This window comes from Balearica regulorum, chromosome 8, assembly GCF_011004875.1.
Source record: "Balearica regulorum gibbericeps isolate bBalReg1 chromosome 8, bBalReg1.pri, whole genome shotgun sequence".
NCBI classification, from domain to species: Eukaryota; Metazoa; Chordata; class Aves; order Gruiformes; family Gruidae; genus Balearica; species Balearica regulorum.
Window position 1 is genome coordinate 32,555,098 of NC_046191.1, and position 20,587 is coordinate 32,575,684.

At 47.6% G+C, this 20,587-nt stretch overlaps 1 protein-coding gene across 3 annotated transcripts in view; it reads left to right on the forward strand.

Annotated features, from left to right (window-relative positions):
- The window catches only part of C8H1orf21 (chromosome 8 C1orf21 homolog), a 119,385-nt gene extending 102,024 nt beyond the window's left edge, over positions 1-17,361 (forward strand). For all 3 annotated transcript variants that reach the window (XM_075760537.1, XM_075760538.1, XM_075760539.1), the window contains 3 exons: positions 4,956-5,032; positions 8,437-8,497; positions 16,593-17,361. In XM_075760537.1, coding sequence (XP_075616652.1) covers positions 4,956-5,032; positions 8,437-8,497; positions 16,593-16,631 — 177 coding nt within the window. In that variant the 3' untranslated portion in view covers positions 16,632-17,361. The remainder of the gene's footprint in view (positions 1-4,955; positions 5,033-8,436; positions 8,498-16,592) is intronic.
- Positions 17,362-20,587: the final 3,226 nt, after the last annotated feature.

The following is a 20,587-nucleotide window of genomic DNA, read 5'->3' on the forward strand; positions in this document are numbered from 1 at the left end:
ATTTAAAAAGTTGTAGCTATTAGATGTAGTAAATATTAAAACCCTTTGAAAACCCTTTAGTTGTGGGGATTGCCTTTTTTTCCGCCCCCCGCCCCGCTCTTTAATCATGTTCTCCATCAAAGCTCAAAGCCCAGTGACTTTGGCTGAGGTCATCTATATTTAGGTCCTGCAGGAGAAGTCCTGCAACTCTCTTCAGATGGAGCTTTCTTCTTCCTCTTCCTTATATTTTTTTTTCCTTCTTTTTTTTCCAACTTTACACTTTTGTTGGATTATTCAGATTTTTTTAGGGTCCGGTGTATATCTTGGAGCCGATGTGCATCTGGAGCACGCCTGTCCGGTGCTCGGTGTGTGCAAGCGGAGCTCCCCTCCAGCCTGCTTTCCAAAGCTCAGCCCGTGCGGGCACGCACCTCCATCTTCAGGTGGGGACCGTGATTGTCATCATCCCTCATGGCATGGATAGGATTGAGGAGGAGGACGGACTCCCTGTGCTAGCATCATCCAACGTATGTGATCCATACCGTGCCCTGCCTCATCACGGAGTGTGCCCTTGACTCCCTTCTGGACAGCACAACATATGCGCACATATACATTATGGCAGGAATAATGTTATTCCTCTGATGAAACTGGATTCAAGAATAATTTTCTTTGATTTGCCCTTCCTTACAACGTTATCCTAAATAACATTTTCAGGTGGTTTTGCTTCTCGGTAGCTAGAGGAAGAGGCTCTCTTCCTGCCAGATGATAATAGAAAATATAAATGCTTGTGTATGTATAAAGCAAGGAAACTCGAGTAAAATCTCTTAGGTCAGTACTTCTCCCCGGTTCACCCTGATGTATCAAGACAGTCCATGTAAAATATTATTACCTGAGGCTGGTCCTCGTAACTGCGGGAGGTAAAAAGTGCTGGGCTCGCACATTGAAATTTTACATCTCGTCTTTCATGCCATTTCCGACCGATGCGTTTGGTTTCCTTCTTTTGAAATACAATTACTTTGAAGAGTACTTTCTGGTATAAAAAGAAAATAAATACTGCAGGTTTCCCCTAAATGATTTTAACAATGAATTACATGGCTCCAGAAAGCAGTTTGAAAGGCACTGTGGGCTCCTGTGAAGAAAAGTGTCATCTTGATATAAGTCAGGAATATTATTTTAGAAATATTTGAATAGCTGTAAAGTACCAATATTGAGGAACACACGATCGCTATCTGGAGGCACCCTGGGTGCTTCTGTCAGCTGCGGTGTATTTTAATAGCAAGAGACGAATTCATCTTAAAAATGACAGTGATCTGGGGGAACGTGCCACTTTCAAACATCGGTGGCTCCAAGATACAGTTGCAAGTTGGATACTTCAGCCTTTCCCAAATTCCACCAAAAAAAAAGCCTTGAAACTCAGAACCCCATTTTACTTACACTAAGTTTTACCATTTTGGGGTTTTTTTCCCCCATTTGGTTGTATATTTGCTTAATTATTGTAACTTCAGAGGAAAAACAATTAAAGACCAAAACGTGCCTGCAAGTTAATGAAAATCAGCCGTTAGATTAGGTAGTAGAATTGCTGCTGTCATCTTTAATTGATTGCTTCCTGGCCAGTTGAATCAATTTTTTTTTAAAAAACGCATAAAATAACGTATAGTCTTTTCATAAAATACATTAGCACTTCTGGAAGCATCTCTTAAAAACCAAACCCTTCTCTAGTAAGCCGTGGGTGTTAAGAGAGTTGAGAAGAACTATTAGTGGGCTTACCTGAGTCCAGCTGTGGCAGCCGTGTGAAGAAAAGCAAAATACTTCGGATGAAGTTCACGTGTCTCTAGAGAGGGGTTTGTAAGAGGGGAAGCATCGAGGGAAATGTCGACAGATATTTAATTATAATGGCAGTAGTGGCTGTGGCTGTGTTAATAGCAGCTGGCAGCAGAGTCACCGCCATCTGTTCATGCCCTGAAAATTCTGATATGGTGCATCTTTTATGGAGGAATTAACAACAATTAACGAATCTATCAAATGAAATCACCTTGATTGGATGACAGCTTTACCTTGGTAATGATTAATTGCAAAATAATGGCGAGTGGTATGTCCACAATTCGCCTTTTTACTGCAGACTAACTAATGCCGCAGGCCACGTACAGCATCCTGGAGGGTTTACTTTCAAGCTTGTGGTGTGAGGCATCATTTACTAGAAATAATCCTTAGAAGCAGAGCTAGATTAAAACCAAACTTTTGCATATTAATATCTATTTGCAACAGATTAGGACTCTCAGAACCAGTTGTGGGTCTGCTGATGCGCAGTAACTTATTTAATGTTAAATAAGGGAGAAAATGAGGTTAGACTGAAAGAAGTGACCCTTCAACCAAAGTCGAGTCAGCCTCGAGGAGCAATCTGACTACGCTACAGCATTTCGGGGGTTTTTTATAAGCTCAATATCAGAATTCAAACCATTAATTTCTGATGAATCACTTTGTCTTCAGAGTGATGGAGAAAAAAGTATTCTATTTGTATTTGGAAGAATTATTTTCGAATAGCTATTTTTATCAAAGCCAATATTTCGGTCAGTGTAATGAAATATCACTGCCATAAATAATAGCTATAAACAAAGCAACGAGCCAATTCAAGGCCTGGTTGGGTTTTATTTTTCTCCTTAACTCCTCTTTTTCTGTTCATTCCTGCTGAGCAACAGACGGAGAAGGTGGCATACTCTCTGCTTAAATAGAAGAATTGTAAGTAATAGATAATTGAGGTGTATTAATTATCGGAAGCAATAGGAGGGAAAGAGTAAACTTCGGGATCTTGAAGTCACGTGAATTGAAATTTTATTTCCCTCTTCCTCTCTGAGTCAGTTAATATTTGGAATATTGCGCTGGGACCCGCAGAGGGAAGGCAACGTGTATTTTCCTTGTGTCTATTTGTTCCTAAGTGACAGCAGTTTCTTGCGGCTGGGATGTGTGCTGATTCCAGCCACTGATAGAGCTGCACTGGTGCCAAACCACAAGTGGAGGAGTGGAAAGCCAGGTTTGCACCACCGCGATTTATCACAGCTCCCGATGCAGGAGCTGCACGTCAGAGCTCCCCTTCCCCTTCCCCTTCCCCTTCCCCTTCCCCTTCCCCTTCCCCTTCCCCTTCCCCTTCCCCTTCCCCTTCCCCTTTTTTCATTGAGGCAGTGGATTTGCAGCAGTTTTTTGGTGGGGAGAGGTCTGCGGCTCCAGGGTAATGGGATGCAGAGATAGAAGATAGCCCAAAATTCGCCTTGTGTTGCAGTAGGTGGGCAGGAGGCGTTAGAGCTGCAGAACGTGCCTACCACTGGAGCGTCCAGATGTGCCATCCCAGATGTGCAGTGCGGACCATACCTGGTTTGTGCCTCTGCGTTGTGGCAAACAAACTGGTGGAGCAGATTTGAGGATAAAGGCTCACCTGGTGCGTGAGGTTGGGATTTAGCTGAGTTCTGGGTTTGGTGTCTTCTCCATGAGACCTGTCCCTCTCTTTTGATTTTGCTGACAGTCGTACGAGTCATACGTCATCTCATACGAGTTGTATGACTACGTGCATGTTCACCACACACACAACAGGCATGTACATAGTCATCCCCAGTTAACGCTGTTAAAATTAGAAGATGGTTTGAAGGCAAGTGGTTTCGTCTTCTGTTCTGCTGCTTTGACTTGACATCATGGGATCAGGGACAGGCAGTGGCTGCTGGGATGTAACAAACATACGGAGACGTTTGTTAAGGCTTGTTTCTCTCTGTTGTTTTCACGCACGACACCGTTTTCTGTTTAGGAGGATTAGAAGATATGCATTAAACAGTGTTAAATATGCTGAGGCAGTTGATGTTTACAGCCCTTGTAGAATTATTCATTAAAATATTAACTGCTAGACAGCCTCTTTTTTTTTATTAAATTCAGCGATTTCATAGCCCTCTTAAAAATCATGTTCTGTGATTCAGACATTCAAAGACTAAATAAGACAAAACAAAACCACCAAAATTACCCACAAAAGCACTAATTCTTGGGTTTACGTTTCTTAAATTGTCATGGGCATGATGTGCCTACGAAATTCAGATGGATTCGTGGAGCGGGTGAGCTCTCAGCTTTGACTCAGCTCTCTCCCATCTCCACCAGCAGCTTTCCCTGACACACAGCGCTGGGAAGATCTGGAAGGGGCTGTATCCTTCTCCAGGTTTTTGCAGACAATAGATACATGTGTGCACTAAGCTGCGGTTTGCAGAAGCTTTTGGCATGAGGACAGGATGTTATCTTGAAGTGCTGGCTCTCAGCTAAACTCTTCCCTCCCCTTGCCTTTTTTAAGTTGTTTTTAATGGCTTTGGTCACCTGTGGAGGACACGGTTGTGTTCTTGTCTATAAACATATTCTGGTTTGCTTCCTTGGGCCCCTCGTGTCCAATTTTCTGGCTGAGCAGGTCAAGTCTGCCGTTGCTGCTCTTCTCACTGGCATGTTTAACGTCTACTTTCTCCCACCTACGGTTTTCCACATGATGCTAATGTTTCTCACCTCCGTTCTGAGCAAACCTACAGGTCTGGGGTGACAGTGGGGCTCTGCCTTTTCAGTGCTTGGCTTTGCTCCGTTAAAGGTGCCCGTGGCTGGTGTTACCGATACGACTCTACGAGGAGCCAAGCCGCAGCTGCACGCCTTGTTTTCCGTGGACCGCCGAAGAGTTATTAGCCGGCGCGGGGTTTGATCACTACACGTCCTGGATGGATTTCACCCGGTGACCCAGAGGCAGTTCCCCAGGTCACCGAGCCTGCGACATTTAAAAATTGCCTGCTCGGGGTCATTGCATCAATTGTGTTGCCTTTAATTTCATTTTTGATGAGCTTTTCCCATTCAGTTGTGCAGGTGGAAGAGCCTGAACCCAGCGCAGTGTGACACCGTGATGTCAAATGCCTGTCGCGCTTTGTGTGCTTCATAGATACTGACGGTATCTCTGTTGTGTCTCTTATGTGTTTCAGGAAAAAAGTGCCAGTTCAAATGTAAGACTTAAATCTAATAAAGAGATCCCAGGATTAGTACACCAACCCAGAGCAAAGTAAGTTCAATTATTTATTTATTTTTTAAATCGTAATACAAATAAACACAGGATAAAGCAGTATCTCTGAGATTCCCAGTTATTGCCTAGCCAGTTGGTGGTTCCAGCAGCCCTAAAACCATGCTCAATTTAAATAAAATAGGTAGGGTCACCTGCATTCCGATACCGACAACAGGGTCAACGCTTGTGCCGGCATCCCTGCAGCATCCTCTCCTTTGCACGGCTAAGATGCAGGACTTAAAAATAGGTGAGCTGCATCTTGCCATGCCTTACAGGAGTACCATACTGTGTTACTTCTCAGCTTTCCATACAACTTACACATAAACAAAATTATATATGCCCTAATGTTCCTAAATACTATTAGTTAAGTTTCCGGGGAGTAGTTGCTACTACGGGGGAAGCTCTTGGCTTAGGTTAGCAGATACCCTGCCTGGGATTAGGAATGGTAAACTTCTTCCATTTAAAACAGTCAAGTTGTTTCTTAAAATGACGGTTGCTTTGTAGCTGAGAGTTGTTCCATCCTTCGCTCCAGTTCTGTGCCGTACCCTGGCTGAGATCAGTCAGCATTACACGTGCTGTGGAATACCTAACTCCTGCGACAGAGCTGGTTATTGATATTAGTAACTCGTTTCTTACCTAAATCACCGTGACGTTTTAATCACTAATTGGATTGATAATAACAGATTACTTGGAGCCATATATTGGGTTCGTAACAAAGAAGTGATAAAGCTTTACTGTTGGATTTTGAACAATAGTGGAAATGCTGTTCTTTACGCCGTGCCTTTGGGGCACTTACTGACTTGAACTTGCTGCATACCAAGTGTGTTGTACACGGTTTCAAGTCTGGAAACTTCAGTAATTTCCTGATCAACTGACAGTGTAATTCAGCCTCATTTCAAAAGGAAAAATCAAGTGCTTCAGATGTAATTGCAAAGAAGTTCACGGTAGGGAGGTGGAGGTAAAATCACCCTTCAGCGAAGCTGTACATCGTTACTGTGGCTTGGTCCTTCCCAGCAGGGTCAGAGATGTATTCAGGATGCTCTCACAGGACGCTGATCAGCCTGGGCTAAAAAGGGGATGTTTCTTTTGATGGGTCATCTCTTCTGGTTGCATCCAAGGCAGATGGACTGCATGGGGTCGGGAGTCCATTATTGCACAGAATCACAGAGTGGTTTGGGTGGGAAGGGACCTCACAGCCCATCCAGTCCCACCCCCTGCCATGGGCAGGGACACCCTCCACTAGCCCAGGTTGCCCAAAGCCCCATCCAACCTGGCCTTGAACACTGCCAGGGAGCCAGGGGCAGCCACAGCTTCTCTGGGCAACCTGTGCCAGGGCCTCACCACCCTCACAGGGAAGGATTTCTGCCTCACATCTCATCCAGATCTCCCCTCCTGCAGCTTCAGGCCATTCCCCTTGTCCTGTCACTCCCTGCCCTTGTCACCAGCCCCTCTCCAGCTTTCCTGGAGCCCCTTCAGGGACTGGAAGGGGCTCTAAGGTCTCCCCGGAGCCTTCTCTTCTCCAGGCTGAACAACCCCCACCTCTCTCAGCCTGTCCTCATAGCAGAGGTGCTCCAGCCCTTGGATCATCTTCGTGGCCTCCTCTGGACTCTCTCCAACAGCTCCACGTCTCTCCTGTACCGGGGCCCCCAGAGCTGGACGCAGCACTGCAGGGGGGGTCTCACCAGAGCGGAGTAGAGGGGCAGGATCCCCTCCCTCGACCTGTTGGTCACACTGGTGATGCAGCCCAGGACACGGTTGGCTGAAGATCATGGCCTGGAAGGGCTTTAGAACCTCCTGTGGGTCTTTCCATATATATGGCAACACAATACTCCTCCGCCCTCCTTCCTTTGGTTTCTGTATAAATTATGATTGGGGTGAGTCACTACAGTATCATTATTTTATCAGAAACTGGATCTATGATGTTGCAAAGGCAAGAATATGTTTCTAGTGCGTACCTACCCGGAAAGGGCTGTACTGCCCTAAAGCCCCTCTCCAAGACACCTGAATATGCAGGTGACAGGGTCCGCTGCCCCAAAGAAGCATTTTTTCCCCCCATCTCAGGTGGAGGTGGGAACCTGAGGGACAGGCAGACAGCTGGGGACAAAAACTCCCACAGCCACTGAAAGGTGAATTGTTCCCTCTCCTGAATTGCCAGCTTTAGGTTTTAATGCCACTTGGGAGACCTCCTCTTCTGAACTGAGCCTTCATTTATGTCCAGCATAAGCAAATCATTGTATACGTTCATCCCGATCGCAAGTGAAGTATCAATGCTGAGCTTTGTAGGAAAGCGCAGCGTGTCGTTGGGCACTTGGGAGAAGTATTAACTCATTACAGCTGAAGGGATCGGGCCGAGGAAGAGGAGTCTGGGGTGGGAATTCAGCAAGCCGAACCCGCTTTCAGTGTCGGAGAAAATTTGGCATCGCTGTTAGCACTGACAACAATCTCCCATCCTTCCTTTTTTGCATCCTTTTTTGTCCCACGTTGAGTCCCTGGCGCTTTTCTCCAGCCCGCCATTGGCGCTCCTCCCTGCTGCGGTTCCAAAGGATGCTCCAGCTTCACCTTCCTGGAGGGATATCGGTATTTCAGGAAGGACGCTCTCACCACCCCCTAACACAAATAAAGCAGACACACCCCAGATACCGTCTGCTGTGCATCCTCATCTTTGTCTCCTTGTCTTTTCCTTTGCGTCCGACCTTCCTGTATTTTTAGCTTGCGGGTCCCCCTTGGGGAAGGGCCCGTTGTCCTGTGCCACCATCAGCATTTTACAGACAACAAATAAGAGTATTTTCCTCTTCACCAACGCAAAATCGTGTCACCGATTCTGAGCCTCTTCGTGCTGCAGAGTTAATTGAAGTGAGTAACGGGCTGGGTCTGCTCAGGGAGCAGTAAGGACCACCCGTCTGGGAGGAGAAGGACCACCCTGGGCTTGTAGGTGTTCCTGGGTGTTGAGTCCAGAGCCCAGCTGTAGCAAGGCAGGGCAGATCTTCCAGTGCGAGGCTTTAACCTCATATTGCAGGCATCTCATTTTGTGGTGGTGAGGTTGGCAGTCTTGCAAGACCTTCTGTCTCGGCACAGAGGGGGCTCTCACTAGCCCAAGGAAAGGTAGCGGGCTATGAAGTTTCTGCAGCCTGCCTGGAAAAGGGAATGGTCTCCTTCTTCCGGATACACGCGGGTCCTAGTTACCAGTCCAAGTGTTGCACTATAATTTTTCTGTGGGCAAACCGAACTCCCCCCCCCCAAAAAAAGATTAAAAAAATATCATTGTAGATGAAAGCATAAAGTGATTTATTTTTCACAGTGGTGAAAGCTTACAGCTGAGTCCCTCAACAACCCCGGACTGCAGCATCGGTATTTTAAAATGGAAGAAGTCCTGTCGGTACTGATACTCTACCTTTGCCTTTCAGCATGCACATCTCTGAAAGCCAACAAGAATTCTTCAGAATGCTTGATGAAAAAATTGAAAAGGTAAGACACAGTAAAGTAAACGTACGTTTTCACTCAGGGAGCGGACACGCGAGTTTCCCAGCTCCCTGGGGAGGACGACCAGTCGCTCTTTGTTGCGGCGCTCCACGTTCCCCAGCACTTGGAGGGACTCTGGTCCGAGATCCCCCTTACCGCTCGTTGGTGAGACAGTTGGAGTGCAAAGATGACCAAACAGGTAAAGAGGTTACAGGAGGAGGTACAGGAGGTACCGGAAAGAAACCTTTGTTTTGTGGAAACATCACCCGGCGAGCGTGAACGGCACGTTAACCCAACGCAAACATTCAGGATATACGTGGAGAACTGGATAAAGAAGAGCAACATGAGGTTTTATGCCCTCAGTGACTTGATGTTTTTATTTAATCCTTGTGGGAGACAACTGGAATCTTAATGCCTGTAGTATCTGGGACACCCTTCTTCTTTCTTGCTGAATCTCTTCAAAATAGCTCCTGTCTCCAAAGGTTGTAAGTAGTGCGGCTGTATGTACGGATAGCCCTGCCTCCGGACCTACGCTGAGTAAAATAATGGTGCTGGAGATGTTTTGAAGAAGAGGGTGAATAGTTCTTTACATATGTAATTGTTTGATAGCAGCTTTCATATGTTTCACAAGTTTTTTTAAATGAGAATCCCAGCTGCTTTGTGAGATAGTAGTAAGTAATTGTACTACAACATAGATGGGAAACTGAGACTTGAGGAATTAAGTGGGCGATTTAGATCAACTCTAGATCTCAGCCTTTGCTTATACCTTGAGCTGATGTTCCCTCACCAATATACTCTACACTTCATACTTTGGAGTGGTGTATCTTATTTAATACTTGATATTTAGTATTTGCTTCCCCAATTACAATAAAGTAATTTGTACTCCCTAGTTGTAGTGTTGGGTTGCAGAGTAGGGGGGGAAATTTTTACTTGGATGAATTACTGAATTTCTGCCATTTTTGCTGACACTCCTGGTCTTAGGAGTTGGAGTGCTACAGTGGGTGAATCTCTTATTTGTCCCAAGCAACAAGTTTGTCGCACTACTCTAAAAAAAAAATAAAAAAATTCATGAAAGCAAAAAGTTAGCTAAAGGGGAAGAGTAGAAGTAAGGAGGAGTTTGTCGATTCCTGAGAAGAGTATTTCTAAACCAGTATTTCACAGGAGTAAGATTTTATTTAACCTATATGCATTTAAAAGTAGAATGTCTACATATTCCTAATATAGCTACATCTCCTTTCAGTAAATGCATTCACCCTATAAACATTTAGTTGCTTTTCCTGGACGTCATCACCTTCCGTAATGTCAAACACAGACTCTCCAGTGAAATGGCTTTTCCAAAGATCTCTCTTATCTACACACCAGACCATCTGACGGCTGTATCTAATTAGGAATTGAGGTTGGGGTTTGGGTTTGGGATTTGTTTCAGGACAGTAATACCATCCGTTCCCCAGCTGCCACGTTGAGATGCAGTTGACCGTGTCTCCTCGCTGTTTGGACCATGCTCGCAGACGCTTGCAGGTGTTCTCCAGGGCTCTTGTACTAATTTATCTTCTAGATCAGGAGATTGCCTATTTAGAAGAAATACACCGTTTTATCTGTCAAAGGGAGAAGGATGGCTCCGTGCATTTCAAGCTGCTGACAGTTGATGGGATTGGCAGGAGTGAATGCGCAGCTGAACATGGGATTTGCTTTCTCTGGGGACTTCCTGTGCCTGAGGAGATAGTCTTCCCAAGAGAAGTTTTGGATGTTTTAATTAATCTTTGCCCGCAATACGTTGTTTTTCTAGGTATCCACCACAAGTGCCAAAAAGACTGGAAAATACGAGGGGTTTTGTTTGATCCCTAAATAGCGTTTTGAGTCCCTTCTCCAGGGAAATGGAGGACAGCAGTTGAACAATTCAAAGAATTTTATCGCTGAGCAGCTCACTAGTTACGGCTGAAATTGTCTGCAGAAGTGTGGGAGGGGGTTGCTGTCGTTGATGGGGTCCCAAAACATGTTGTAATGTTCACGTGGTAACCGTGGCCATGAGTAGCGTTGGATTGCTGATGGAGACACGCTGTCCATCACCGACTCCATGGGCTGTGTCTACAGAAACTCTACGGTCAGAAGCAAAACATCCCTCAGCTTGCGCTGAAATCCCACGGGGTGTTAGGTCACCTAATACAAACGAGCAATGACAACTCTAATGTGTGTGCTGTGAATTAGAGAGGAAAATTAAATGGGCGTTTTGGACTCAGCAAAATAATTAAATGGACGGGAAGGTCAGCTGAAATAAAATTTCTGCAATCAAAGTGTGAAATGGAAAGAACACAGGGTGATGTTTTAGCAACCGAAAGTATGAAGTGTTTATGAATCCTGGAGATCAAAAAAAGCCTTAATGAAATGGTCTGGGGAGTTTCCCTGACAGTCTAGTCCCTGTCGGTACCCAGCACGCGCCCGCGTTCCTGGCTGCCCACACAAAGCTGAACTGCCTTCTGCAAATGCCACCCAAAGGTAAAAACCAGAATGTCAACCCCAGCGCACGGAGCTTCTGTCTACCAAAATTCAGTGTCAAAACACTGTGAGGCATTCAGCAGGAGACATCTGTTCCTATCTCCGTGTGTCTGTGCCCGCTCGGAGAGCTAGAGCTGAACTTGCATGTATGGAACTGCGTGTGATTATGGTAATTCAATTCATGGGGTTTGTTGGAAGGAAGAAAGGCTGAAACGAAGGCTTGGCACTGAATGCCGAGGTAGGACTGACTGAGAGTGTAAAAGTCGGCCTCGCATGTAGGGTTAGATGTTGGTTCTGCTAGAGTCAACCCGGTCGTTTCAGAAGCACCAGAATTTGAGCTAAAAAAAAAACCACCTGAAAATCTGATGAGAAGCCAGAGCTGTAACGTTACGTGGGAGGTTGGGAGTAGCTGGGTAGAGTTTAGCAGTTGAGTGCACAGGAAACAGTAGTTCTATGGCATATGTAGATGGTGTGTGTGTACATATATATATATATATATATATATATATGACAGACCAGAGAGCACTTCTCATGACGGTGTTTCCGTGGCGTAGCAACATGCAGACAGGAACTGGGCGATGAAAAGGTGGAACAAACCTCTGCGCAGCAGCGGGATGGTCTCAGCCGATGGGATGCTGGGGTAGCGGCAGAGGGTGAGCACAGCTTCGGCGCGACACCAAGGCTGGATGTGCGCAGCACCGGGAGAGAGGAGGGAAAGGAAAGACCAAGTCACCTGTGAGCAGCACGAGGACCGAGAGTTGTGGCGAAAGCTGGCTCAGAAATGCTCCTGACGTCTGCAGCAGCTGCACTGAGTCCTCTCGGGGTTACCGTGAGCAGAGTCACGGGCTTTGCTTTTGGAGACAGAAAGACAGGCGCGTACAAAGAGTTCAGGAGGACAGTGGAGCAGAGACAGGCAGCGGTAAGGGGGCAGCTCACCTGGTGACAAGCGTTATCATTTTTTTTTAAAATTGGGCTTGCCTGAAATCATATAAATATGTTCCAGCAGAGAGTGAGCAACAGGTAATGGCAGCAGTTAAGCTCGAGGAGAACCCCCCTCCAGAGTCAGATGATAGAAAGATGTGGGTCTGAGGTGCAAATGATACGCGTGAGCCAAGAAATCAAGGCACAACTATGACTTCGGGAGCCCAAGAAGGAAGCGGAGAGCGACTGACTCCTCCCTCCTGAAGCAAACGCAACAGCCACTGGATAAATCTGAGATCGGCCCCGTGATGTGGCAGCTGCCTCACTGTAGGACCAAGGCTGAGGTATAATTGAACAGTTGAACAATTTCTAGGATTATGTCTGAGGATTGTACCCCCCAGAAGAGAAGCATCTCTGGCTTTGTGGTCTCAAAAAAACCACAAAACAAAACACCAAAACCAGCCCAGGTAGGCTGTACCAGAGGAACTCATCACTGGTCCCATCATGGTAAGCTGTTTCCTATGTGGCCACAGTGGTTTATAAAAAATAATCACAGTGCAAATATGCTCATGGAGTAAAATGAGATTAAAATATGTCATAGGCACATGAAGATGTCTTGCTACGAACTCTCGCGTGGCTGGTGGATACCCCAAGACTGGAGCATTGTGTTTCCACTGCCGCCGGGGATGTCGCTTTGGGTCAAGAAGTAACTTGACCGGCGGTGTCGGTGTGGGTTCACAGGGGTTTCTCCACCCATCCGCACACCTGGCTGCTGGGAGCCGGGTTGGAGACTACCGGTTTGTTGTTGGAGGCCATGGGAGAGATGCCCGGCGGCAACTCGCTCCATCCCCTCGTTAGTAAAACTGGGCATGAAATACGGGGGGGGGGGGAGACACAATGCAGCCTCTTGTGTCGTATTTAAAGAGTGCTGTTAGAAATAAGGGGGGTTGCTAACCAAAATGTATGCAAGGACAGAACTATTACGCTAAAACTCATTAGCAAAGTGCATTGCTCTTAATGACTCTATTGATTTTTCTCTAACAAAATAAGAAACGGACAAAAATTAGCACAGTAGACAATTATTTAGTGCCGCCTCCCGGCATTTTCTTCCCATCCTTTCTGCGAGCGCTGTAAACAAAACCAGCTTGATGAAAAGGGTTCCCACCGCAGAGCCAGGCTAACGTTTCCCAGCGCCGGCCATCCCCCCTGAAAGGGGCCACTGTGTCCCGCGAGCTCTTTGAGCCGTCGCGAAAGAAAGGGCTGCTTGGTGCAGCTCATTTCCCTCTCCCGGGCCGGCCTCCTCTTCCTCCTCTCCTCGCCAGGGCCGCGGCGCGAGGGTGCTGGTGCCAAGCCGCGGAGCCGTGGCGGAAGAAGCATCTCCTTAGCTGCCTCCTCTCCCTCGGCCGCACAAAAGGCTATTGAACCGGGAAGGCTTTTGCAGCGGGGTTTTGTTTATTGGCCTGTCACCCGCAACAATGGGGGAAAGCGCTTTTCCTGTGGGGTTTTTTTCTTTTTTTTCCTTTTTTTTTTTTCCTTTTTTTGTTTTTTTTTCTTACTTCTCTAAAAGGATATCATTGGCCATGGTGCATGCCCGGCTAGGGGCATCAGGATGGCGGCGCCTTCTAGATGGAGCGGGGCGGGGGGGGGAGAGCAGGGGACCGAGCCGTTAGCTCCAGCTTTGCTACGAGCAGCTGAGGAGCGTAATTGCGTTACCTTAACTTCACACGCTTGGGTTAAGGCGTTTCTGTGGATATCTTAAAAAGTTGCAGAGGAGGAAGACAGGATTTCTTGGGATGCAATGGGCTTGTCTGCACGTGTTCGCGTTCTCAGCTCCCTCGGTGCAGTCCATTTACACTCTCAATCATTACAATTTAGTTAATAGCCCGTGGTATTAAGGGCTGTTAAAGGGTGGCCCGTACGTTCCGGTTATTAGCCACAAGCTCTGTGCCCGTGGCTCCTCTGCACACGGGAGCCTGCTCCCCTGGGCAGCAGGGACAGAGTTTGGCCGGCGATCCTGCACCCTCATTTTCTGTTTGGTGGGGCTTGTCACCTTCTCTGCTTTCTTCTTTCCTTCCTGATGCACATCTGCTCCAAAAAAAACCCCACAAACCCACCCCACCATCACTCCGGTCTGCACTCAGCTACTACCAGAGCTCCTCTGCTCACGTCGTGGAGCTCATCGTCTGACGGCTGCTTCACGTGGTCAATATTTCAGTCTGGTTTCTTCAGAAGACCCCATCAGCTTTGCAAGCTCTTGGCTCGCTCTTTCCATTGAGGTTTTGCCCAGCCCCACCAGGACAATTCCCCATCTCAAGCACACTTGAGGTATTGTCTCCTCCAGCATCTGTCAAACATCTTCTGAAACAAAAAGGGGGTCAAAAATTGACATTTTTTAAAATATTTCGCTGGATTTAGGCCATGGTACTTATCAGGAGCCAAGCAGCCTTCGTGCTGCGCAGGGGGGGAGATGCAGACCTCTCCTGCCGGGCTGCCCGAGGAGCTCCAAGGAGAAGCCCCCAAGGGTCGGCTGTACAATGCTGCGGGGCAGGCAGCTTTAGCCTTTCTCTGATCTTCCTAAGGAACACTGACCTTGTTCTTCCTGATGCAACTTCAGTTAGGGAATAAGCTTTAGACAAAAGCTTTTGTCTAAACCAAGAAATAAATAAGGCAATTGTAGCTTTTTTGGCTTTTTTGTAGCACGGTTTCTCCCTTCCTCCCCTTCTTAGGAGGATGAATACCCATTGCTTTGTATTTACTCAGACCTCACTTGTCACGAGCCCTCCATCAAGAAGATGCTAAAGCATCTGCTTAACTTTCTGCTCGTGACCTGCTCCAGGGTCGAAATGCCGTTTCCCCGCGCTTAGAGACGTGCTTAGCCCCGCCGAGCGGCACCGGGACGCTTCACGCCTTGCTGGGCAGCTCTGGAGCATTTCCCCGCGAAAAAATACAGCCGCCTCGGGCTGCAGCGGGGCTCCTCGTCTTGCTGTCGGGCGTTACCGCGGTTTGGGCATCGAATGAGCCGGTCGGGTCAGGGGCGCGGGTCTGTGCCGGGCTCGGCGGGTGGAAGAGCCGCTGCAGGACGGCACGGGAGGTGTTTCTGGGATTTCGGGCAGTTTTCGCCCTCCTCCTCGTCAGGGCTGCGCTCGCACGAGCGGGCAGGCTGGTGAAAACCTTGGGATGGCGGCAGCATCCCTGCCCGCCGCTGGTGGCCTTGAAGGCCACCTCCGAGACACCAACGTGCCTCCATCCCTGCCGGCGTGAAGGTGGAATTAGAGCGCCTGGCGGCGGCAGCAGCTCCTGGCAGCCCTCGGGGGTGGGCGAGAGGTGGTATTTCCACACCGTGGCGAGGGCTCCTTCAGCACGCTGCTGTTTCTGGGGTTTCTTGGCATCCTTTTGAGGAGCGACGCACTCGGTTGCCACAGAGCAAACTCGGAATGAGAAGAACAGCGGGAGGAATGGGAGGCAAGGTAGGCAAGATGGCTTTCTTCAGTGTTTTGGGTCTGTTTGAGCCTTTAACAGCACAGCTGGCACTTGGTGCAGAGCGTGGTGGGGAACGATGGGCCACGGGGCTCCCTCTTGAGTGGAGGCCGAGGAGCCGGATAGATGCACCTCCTGGAAATGCCCTGAGCCTCACTCGTCATTCGCTACCGGCGGCTTTGACGGCTCTGACACATGTTGGACAAAACCTTCATCACCACCAGCTTAGTCTTGTGGTTTTGTCCAAATGTGTTGTGGTCCCCAGCAGGGAGAAAAACTGATGGATTTGGGCTTTGCTGAACATATTTCAGCATTCCTTCTTTCCATGTTAAACCTTTTACTTTTTTTTTAAAAAAAAAGTATTGTTTTTCTTTCTTTCTGGGTCAGTGATTGCTGAATTGAAATTAAGGCTGCTTAGTCTCTTGGGTTGGTTTTTTTTTTACCATACTAAGAAAGCCCCGTTACTAACAGCATCGGGTCGGGGAGAGCTGTTAAAGCACCGCACGTTCCTGGGTTGTTGTGGCCCCTCCAGCAAAGCGCGCTCCGCAAGCCCGGCGGCGTCGGTGGGAGTTTAATTGCAGAGCCATTTTGGAGCCGTGGTTCCCAGTGTGTACCCCAGCTGTGCACCCCAGATAAACTGATCGCTGCATCAAGAACTATTTCTCTCCTTTTTTCACCGTTTTCTTCCCCCCTCCTCTCTCCAGACGGGCCATTGACCATTTTTGCTTTATGGGGTAACTGGGTACCCCTGGGATAGTAGAGTTTCACCTATTTTACCACCACTGAGTTGGTCTCTTCTGCTTAGAGGGTGTTGGCGAGCTTTTACACTTCATTGCAGGTCTGAGACTCTGGTGTGCCTCCTTTTCTTCTTCTTCTTTGCCGTCCCGTTGCTCAGCGGCTGGGATTTTCCGTGCAAGCGCTCGGTGATACACTTACTTTACACACTGTACCTTGGCTGGCTTGTGCGTTGAAGAGCTCAGCTCCGGCTGTTCCTGCGTAGAGAAACGAGGACAGCGGGTCCCGTCTTTGCAAGAAACAGCTCGTGAGGGACAGGACGTATCATCTCCTTTCCCTATTTTCAAGGCTTCTACCCAGCTCTGACCTTAAACCTCTTTAAGTTTAAAAACCGGATAAGTATTAGTAGTAGTAAGTTACGTTATTCCTGTCTTCAAGTACTCATTTACAAACTGCCTGGCTTTTCTCCTCACAGGGTCGTGATTATTGTTCAGAAGAGGAGGACGTCACATAGTGCCAATTCTGCCGCTCGCCCCAGGAGTTACTACTGTGTAAATAGATTACAACCCAGTCGAGACCTTTTGGAAGTCTTCTAGAGCGAACAGCACTACATACCAGAAGAAGCTCATGTCCACATTATATGCTCCATTCAGTTACAGTGTTTCTTAACGAACAGATGAGGAATATCGCTAAGAACTCATAAGGAACTGTTTTTGTTGCTGCTAGTTAAAACTTGTTGCAACTTCTCACTTTTTTCTGTGTCCAGATACGCAGCAAATCCTTAAAGTTTAATCCAAAAGACGTTGTTGGTTTTATTGAGGCTTCTGGCCTGTTTTCTATCAGATGAGGTAGTGTTACACAAAGCTTCCATAAGTGAACATTCAAGCATCTACGAAACACCCTTAAGCTGTCTGTCAGTCCGCGTTGGGGCCGGAGTGCTTATTAATGCTGGTGATTTCACGCTTTGGAGACGGGATGTTTTTGCCATGGCAAGCCTTGTTTCTCTGCTGAGAAGAAGCTGAGAAACTATTATCCATTAAAAGCATGTTATCACTGAAATACTGGAAGTGATGCAGGAGCAGGAATTTGTATTTTAAAGAGGAAAAAGAGTTTCATTTAATAGGTATCTTAATCGAGGACTAAGCTTGCAGTATTGGCTTTGCTGAGCACGAATGGGAGTGTGATCACAATCATTTTGAATCTCTTTTTTTCTAAGAAAATAAACATTTTACTGTTTTTATGTATTCTTGTCTTGTACCATTCCTACAGTGCACTGTTTTAAGAGTCTGGGGACAGGGAAGGCGAAACCAGCCCTCTGCGCGGATGAGTCTGTGGCTCTGATCTCTCAAAGCAGCTCTGTGCCAGCTGGGGCTATCATTTGGTGCGTGTCCTGTAGAGTTTATTTTTCCATATTACACAGAGAGGGTACTGCCTTCTCAGAAGTAGATGTAATATTTTTAACAAATGCTATCATGATTAAAAAAAAAAAAATCTGAACAAAAAAACCTTAAGGAAAAAAAATACGCTTTTGGTATTTATTATTTCAAAGGAGATGGTTACCTGTGCCAATATTTGACACTTTATGAGGGCTGCATCCCATGGAGAAACTGTGTTGGGCCGTAGGAGTCTGTCCTGTATTGATTTCGTTGCTCTCATGGGGGTGATGTATGTGGAACAGACCGTGAGATTGCAGAGCAGCATCTCCTGCTGCCGTGGCTGACGCTTGAGTGGGGCACACAGCCCAAAGCCCTTCAGTGTTGGCCATTTTTCACTGGCTCTCTGAAAAATCACATCCCTGTAAAAGGTTTCACATCCCTCAAAAAATCACCTGTGATTTTTGAAAATGTTTAAAACATTAGGGAATTTCTTGACGAAAGAGATTTCCTCCAGTGTTCACTCCCAGTGGGGTTTGACAATCCACATCAGAAGATTTTTGTTCCCTCTCGGTGCTGTGCTGTACCTAGAATATGTCAAAAAAAAAAAAAAAAAAAGGCAAAACACCTTCCTCACCTCGCGCTTCCTGCCCCGCGCGGGATTTTCCTTTGGCTTTTGGGCCGTGGATGGGGCAGCGGGTGGGGAGAACCCATCGGGGGGGAGAGAGAGAAAGAGGGAGACCCGGGAGTTTGTGTTACTGGCGCAGGACTGGGTGTGAGCACTCCCAGCGAGGGCGGCTTTCCCGGCAGCGTTTGTGAGGCCGTGGGATCTTCTTCAGGTGGGAGCCGTTCCTGACTGCTGCAAACTGCTCGCTTCCCGGTCTCCTGTCAAGCCCGGTTTGAGTCGAGGGGCTGCTGTATGGCCGGACCGGGACAACTCGAGCGCTACCGAGCTTCAGTAGCTTTCCGTAGAAAAGCTCAGCGGCAGGGTCCTCTCTGGCATGTGTCGCTGTGTGCGTCTTTAGCCTGTTAATGGTCAAAAATTGCCAGCGAATTCTGGCTTTCCTCAATCCTCGCTGCGTTTCTGCTGCTGCTTTGACCACACGACTCTTCCCGAGCATCCCGCCCTCCCTGGCGATGGGGTTTCGCTGCCTTCCTCCCGTCGTGGTGGCCTCCTGAGGGCTGCTGGCATCTCTCGGTGGCTGCTCTGTGGAGCTGTTCAAGCTGTTACGACTTCTTCAAGGTGATAACGCTGGCCTCTTGCGTATGATTTTTTTTTTTTCCCCCATAATTTCTGTCAGCTCTCGAGCAGGTAGCCATGCTAAGGAGAGTCAAGAGACTGCCCGTTTCAATTATTTAAACTCTTTAATTAATAAAGAGTCCTGGGGCTTGATCCCGCAAATCCTTCTCTCAGACGTGCTCTATAAAGCTTTCGCAAAGTACTACAAGAGTGATGGAATTGGGTCCGTTCTTTTGAAACATGGTTCATTTTCTAGACGCCGAATGGCTGGTGTATAAATTTCCCCGTACGAACACAGCGTGGTCTTTCACTCCACCAGCTGCCTTTTACATGGAGTTTCTTTCAGCCACCTATTAGTTTTAAATTTTATTTTTTTTTTCCTTGCTGGTGACGATGGCACCAGAGGCATGGGCTTTGGTGGAAGCTTTGTGAGAGAAGAAAAAGTGGTTCCCACCTTTCCTGTGCACGCACTATTATTTCGTGCAATACGTAGGATTACGCCACAAGTGCTTTGGTCTCCTGTATAAATTAGAACCTGCCATCCCTTTAGATGACAATACTCGTGAATGCCTGCACAGACTGTCCTGCTGCTGCGTGTGGCGACATGAGGATGGGCAGGAGGTTTGGAGACAGTCAGTAGTTGTCTTTGGAGCTGGCGTGCTCCAGGACCACCCCAGGCTTCTGGTGGGATTGGGGTGAGGAGTGGCAGACTTGGTTTAGCTCTACCCTGCTGCAAGCAACATGGGTGGAATTAAGGTTTCGGGGCCAGGAGAGGGTTTGCCTCTTCGTAGCAAGTCAGCAAATCCTTGGCCACAGCACGTCTTGCCGCCGTCACGGTGTGCCCGGTAGAACCCAGGAGCTTCTTGGTGGTTTTCAGCTGATTCAGCTTCTTGGGCAGCCAGGAGACTCGCTTTAAAACTCTGGGGATATGGCGAAGCGAAGATCAGTGCTGGTTACTTACTGAAAGGAGCTGTGCTTAGAGAAACAAACTCAGAGCAGAAACCTTTTGTTAGTCTTCACTGTCTGAAGGCTATGAAATACCAGATGGCTTCTAGGCACTTCAGGTCGCCATCCTTCTCGCCACACCTCAGCCGCTGAGAGCTGACTGCTTTGCTCCCTGAAGCAGGAGAACCATCTCCTCAAGCCTGGAGCAGCAGCTTCCTGCAAAAAACACGGGAACGTGCTCAGAGCGAGTGCGGGGCCCTGCCTGCAGCCGCGTAGTGCTGGGGAAAGGGACGGGAACCACCCAACCTCCCTGGGAGAAGGCGCACGTGCCGCAAGCAGGCCCGCAAGGTCGCTCGGGTGAATGTTGGGTTTTGTTTCGGGGGTTTTGTTTTTTTTTTTTAAACCTGCTTTATTTCTGCCACCTTTGCAAAGTCCTAGCAAATTTTGGTAAAAGTCTAAGTATACCCAGCGGCTGAGGCTCTGTACCAATCTAAGCAGATTACTGAAGCTTAAAATGCATTGCTCCTTGAGGCCAGACCTCCACCTTATTTTTTTATTCCACTCAACTATATTCAGCGGGGTGGAAGAGAGGAGGCTGGCAAAAGAAGGAAAACTGCTTCTCTCTGATATGCTGCGCTTAGCTGTAAACGGGTTTTTCAAGGTTTTTCTTTAAAAGAAATATTAAGAAAAAGATTTGGGGCCAAACTTCTCTTTAGGAGGCTGAAGCATGATTTAAGAAGCTCAGAGTCATATTCTGGGATCTTGGAAACAATTATGGTGAAGGGGTTTTGTGATCAACCTTCTTCCCTTGATGGGCTTTTTCTTTCCTCTAAAGCCCTTCGAGCCAGTTTTCCTCCTCGGAGCCTGACCCCAGCGTTAGCCCCGGGCAAGAGCGAGGAGAGGAGCCGAGGA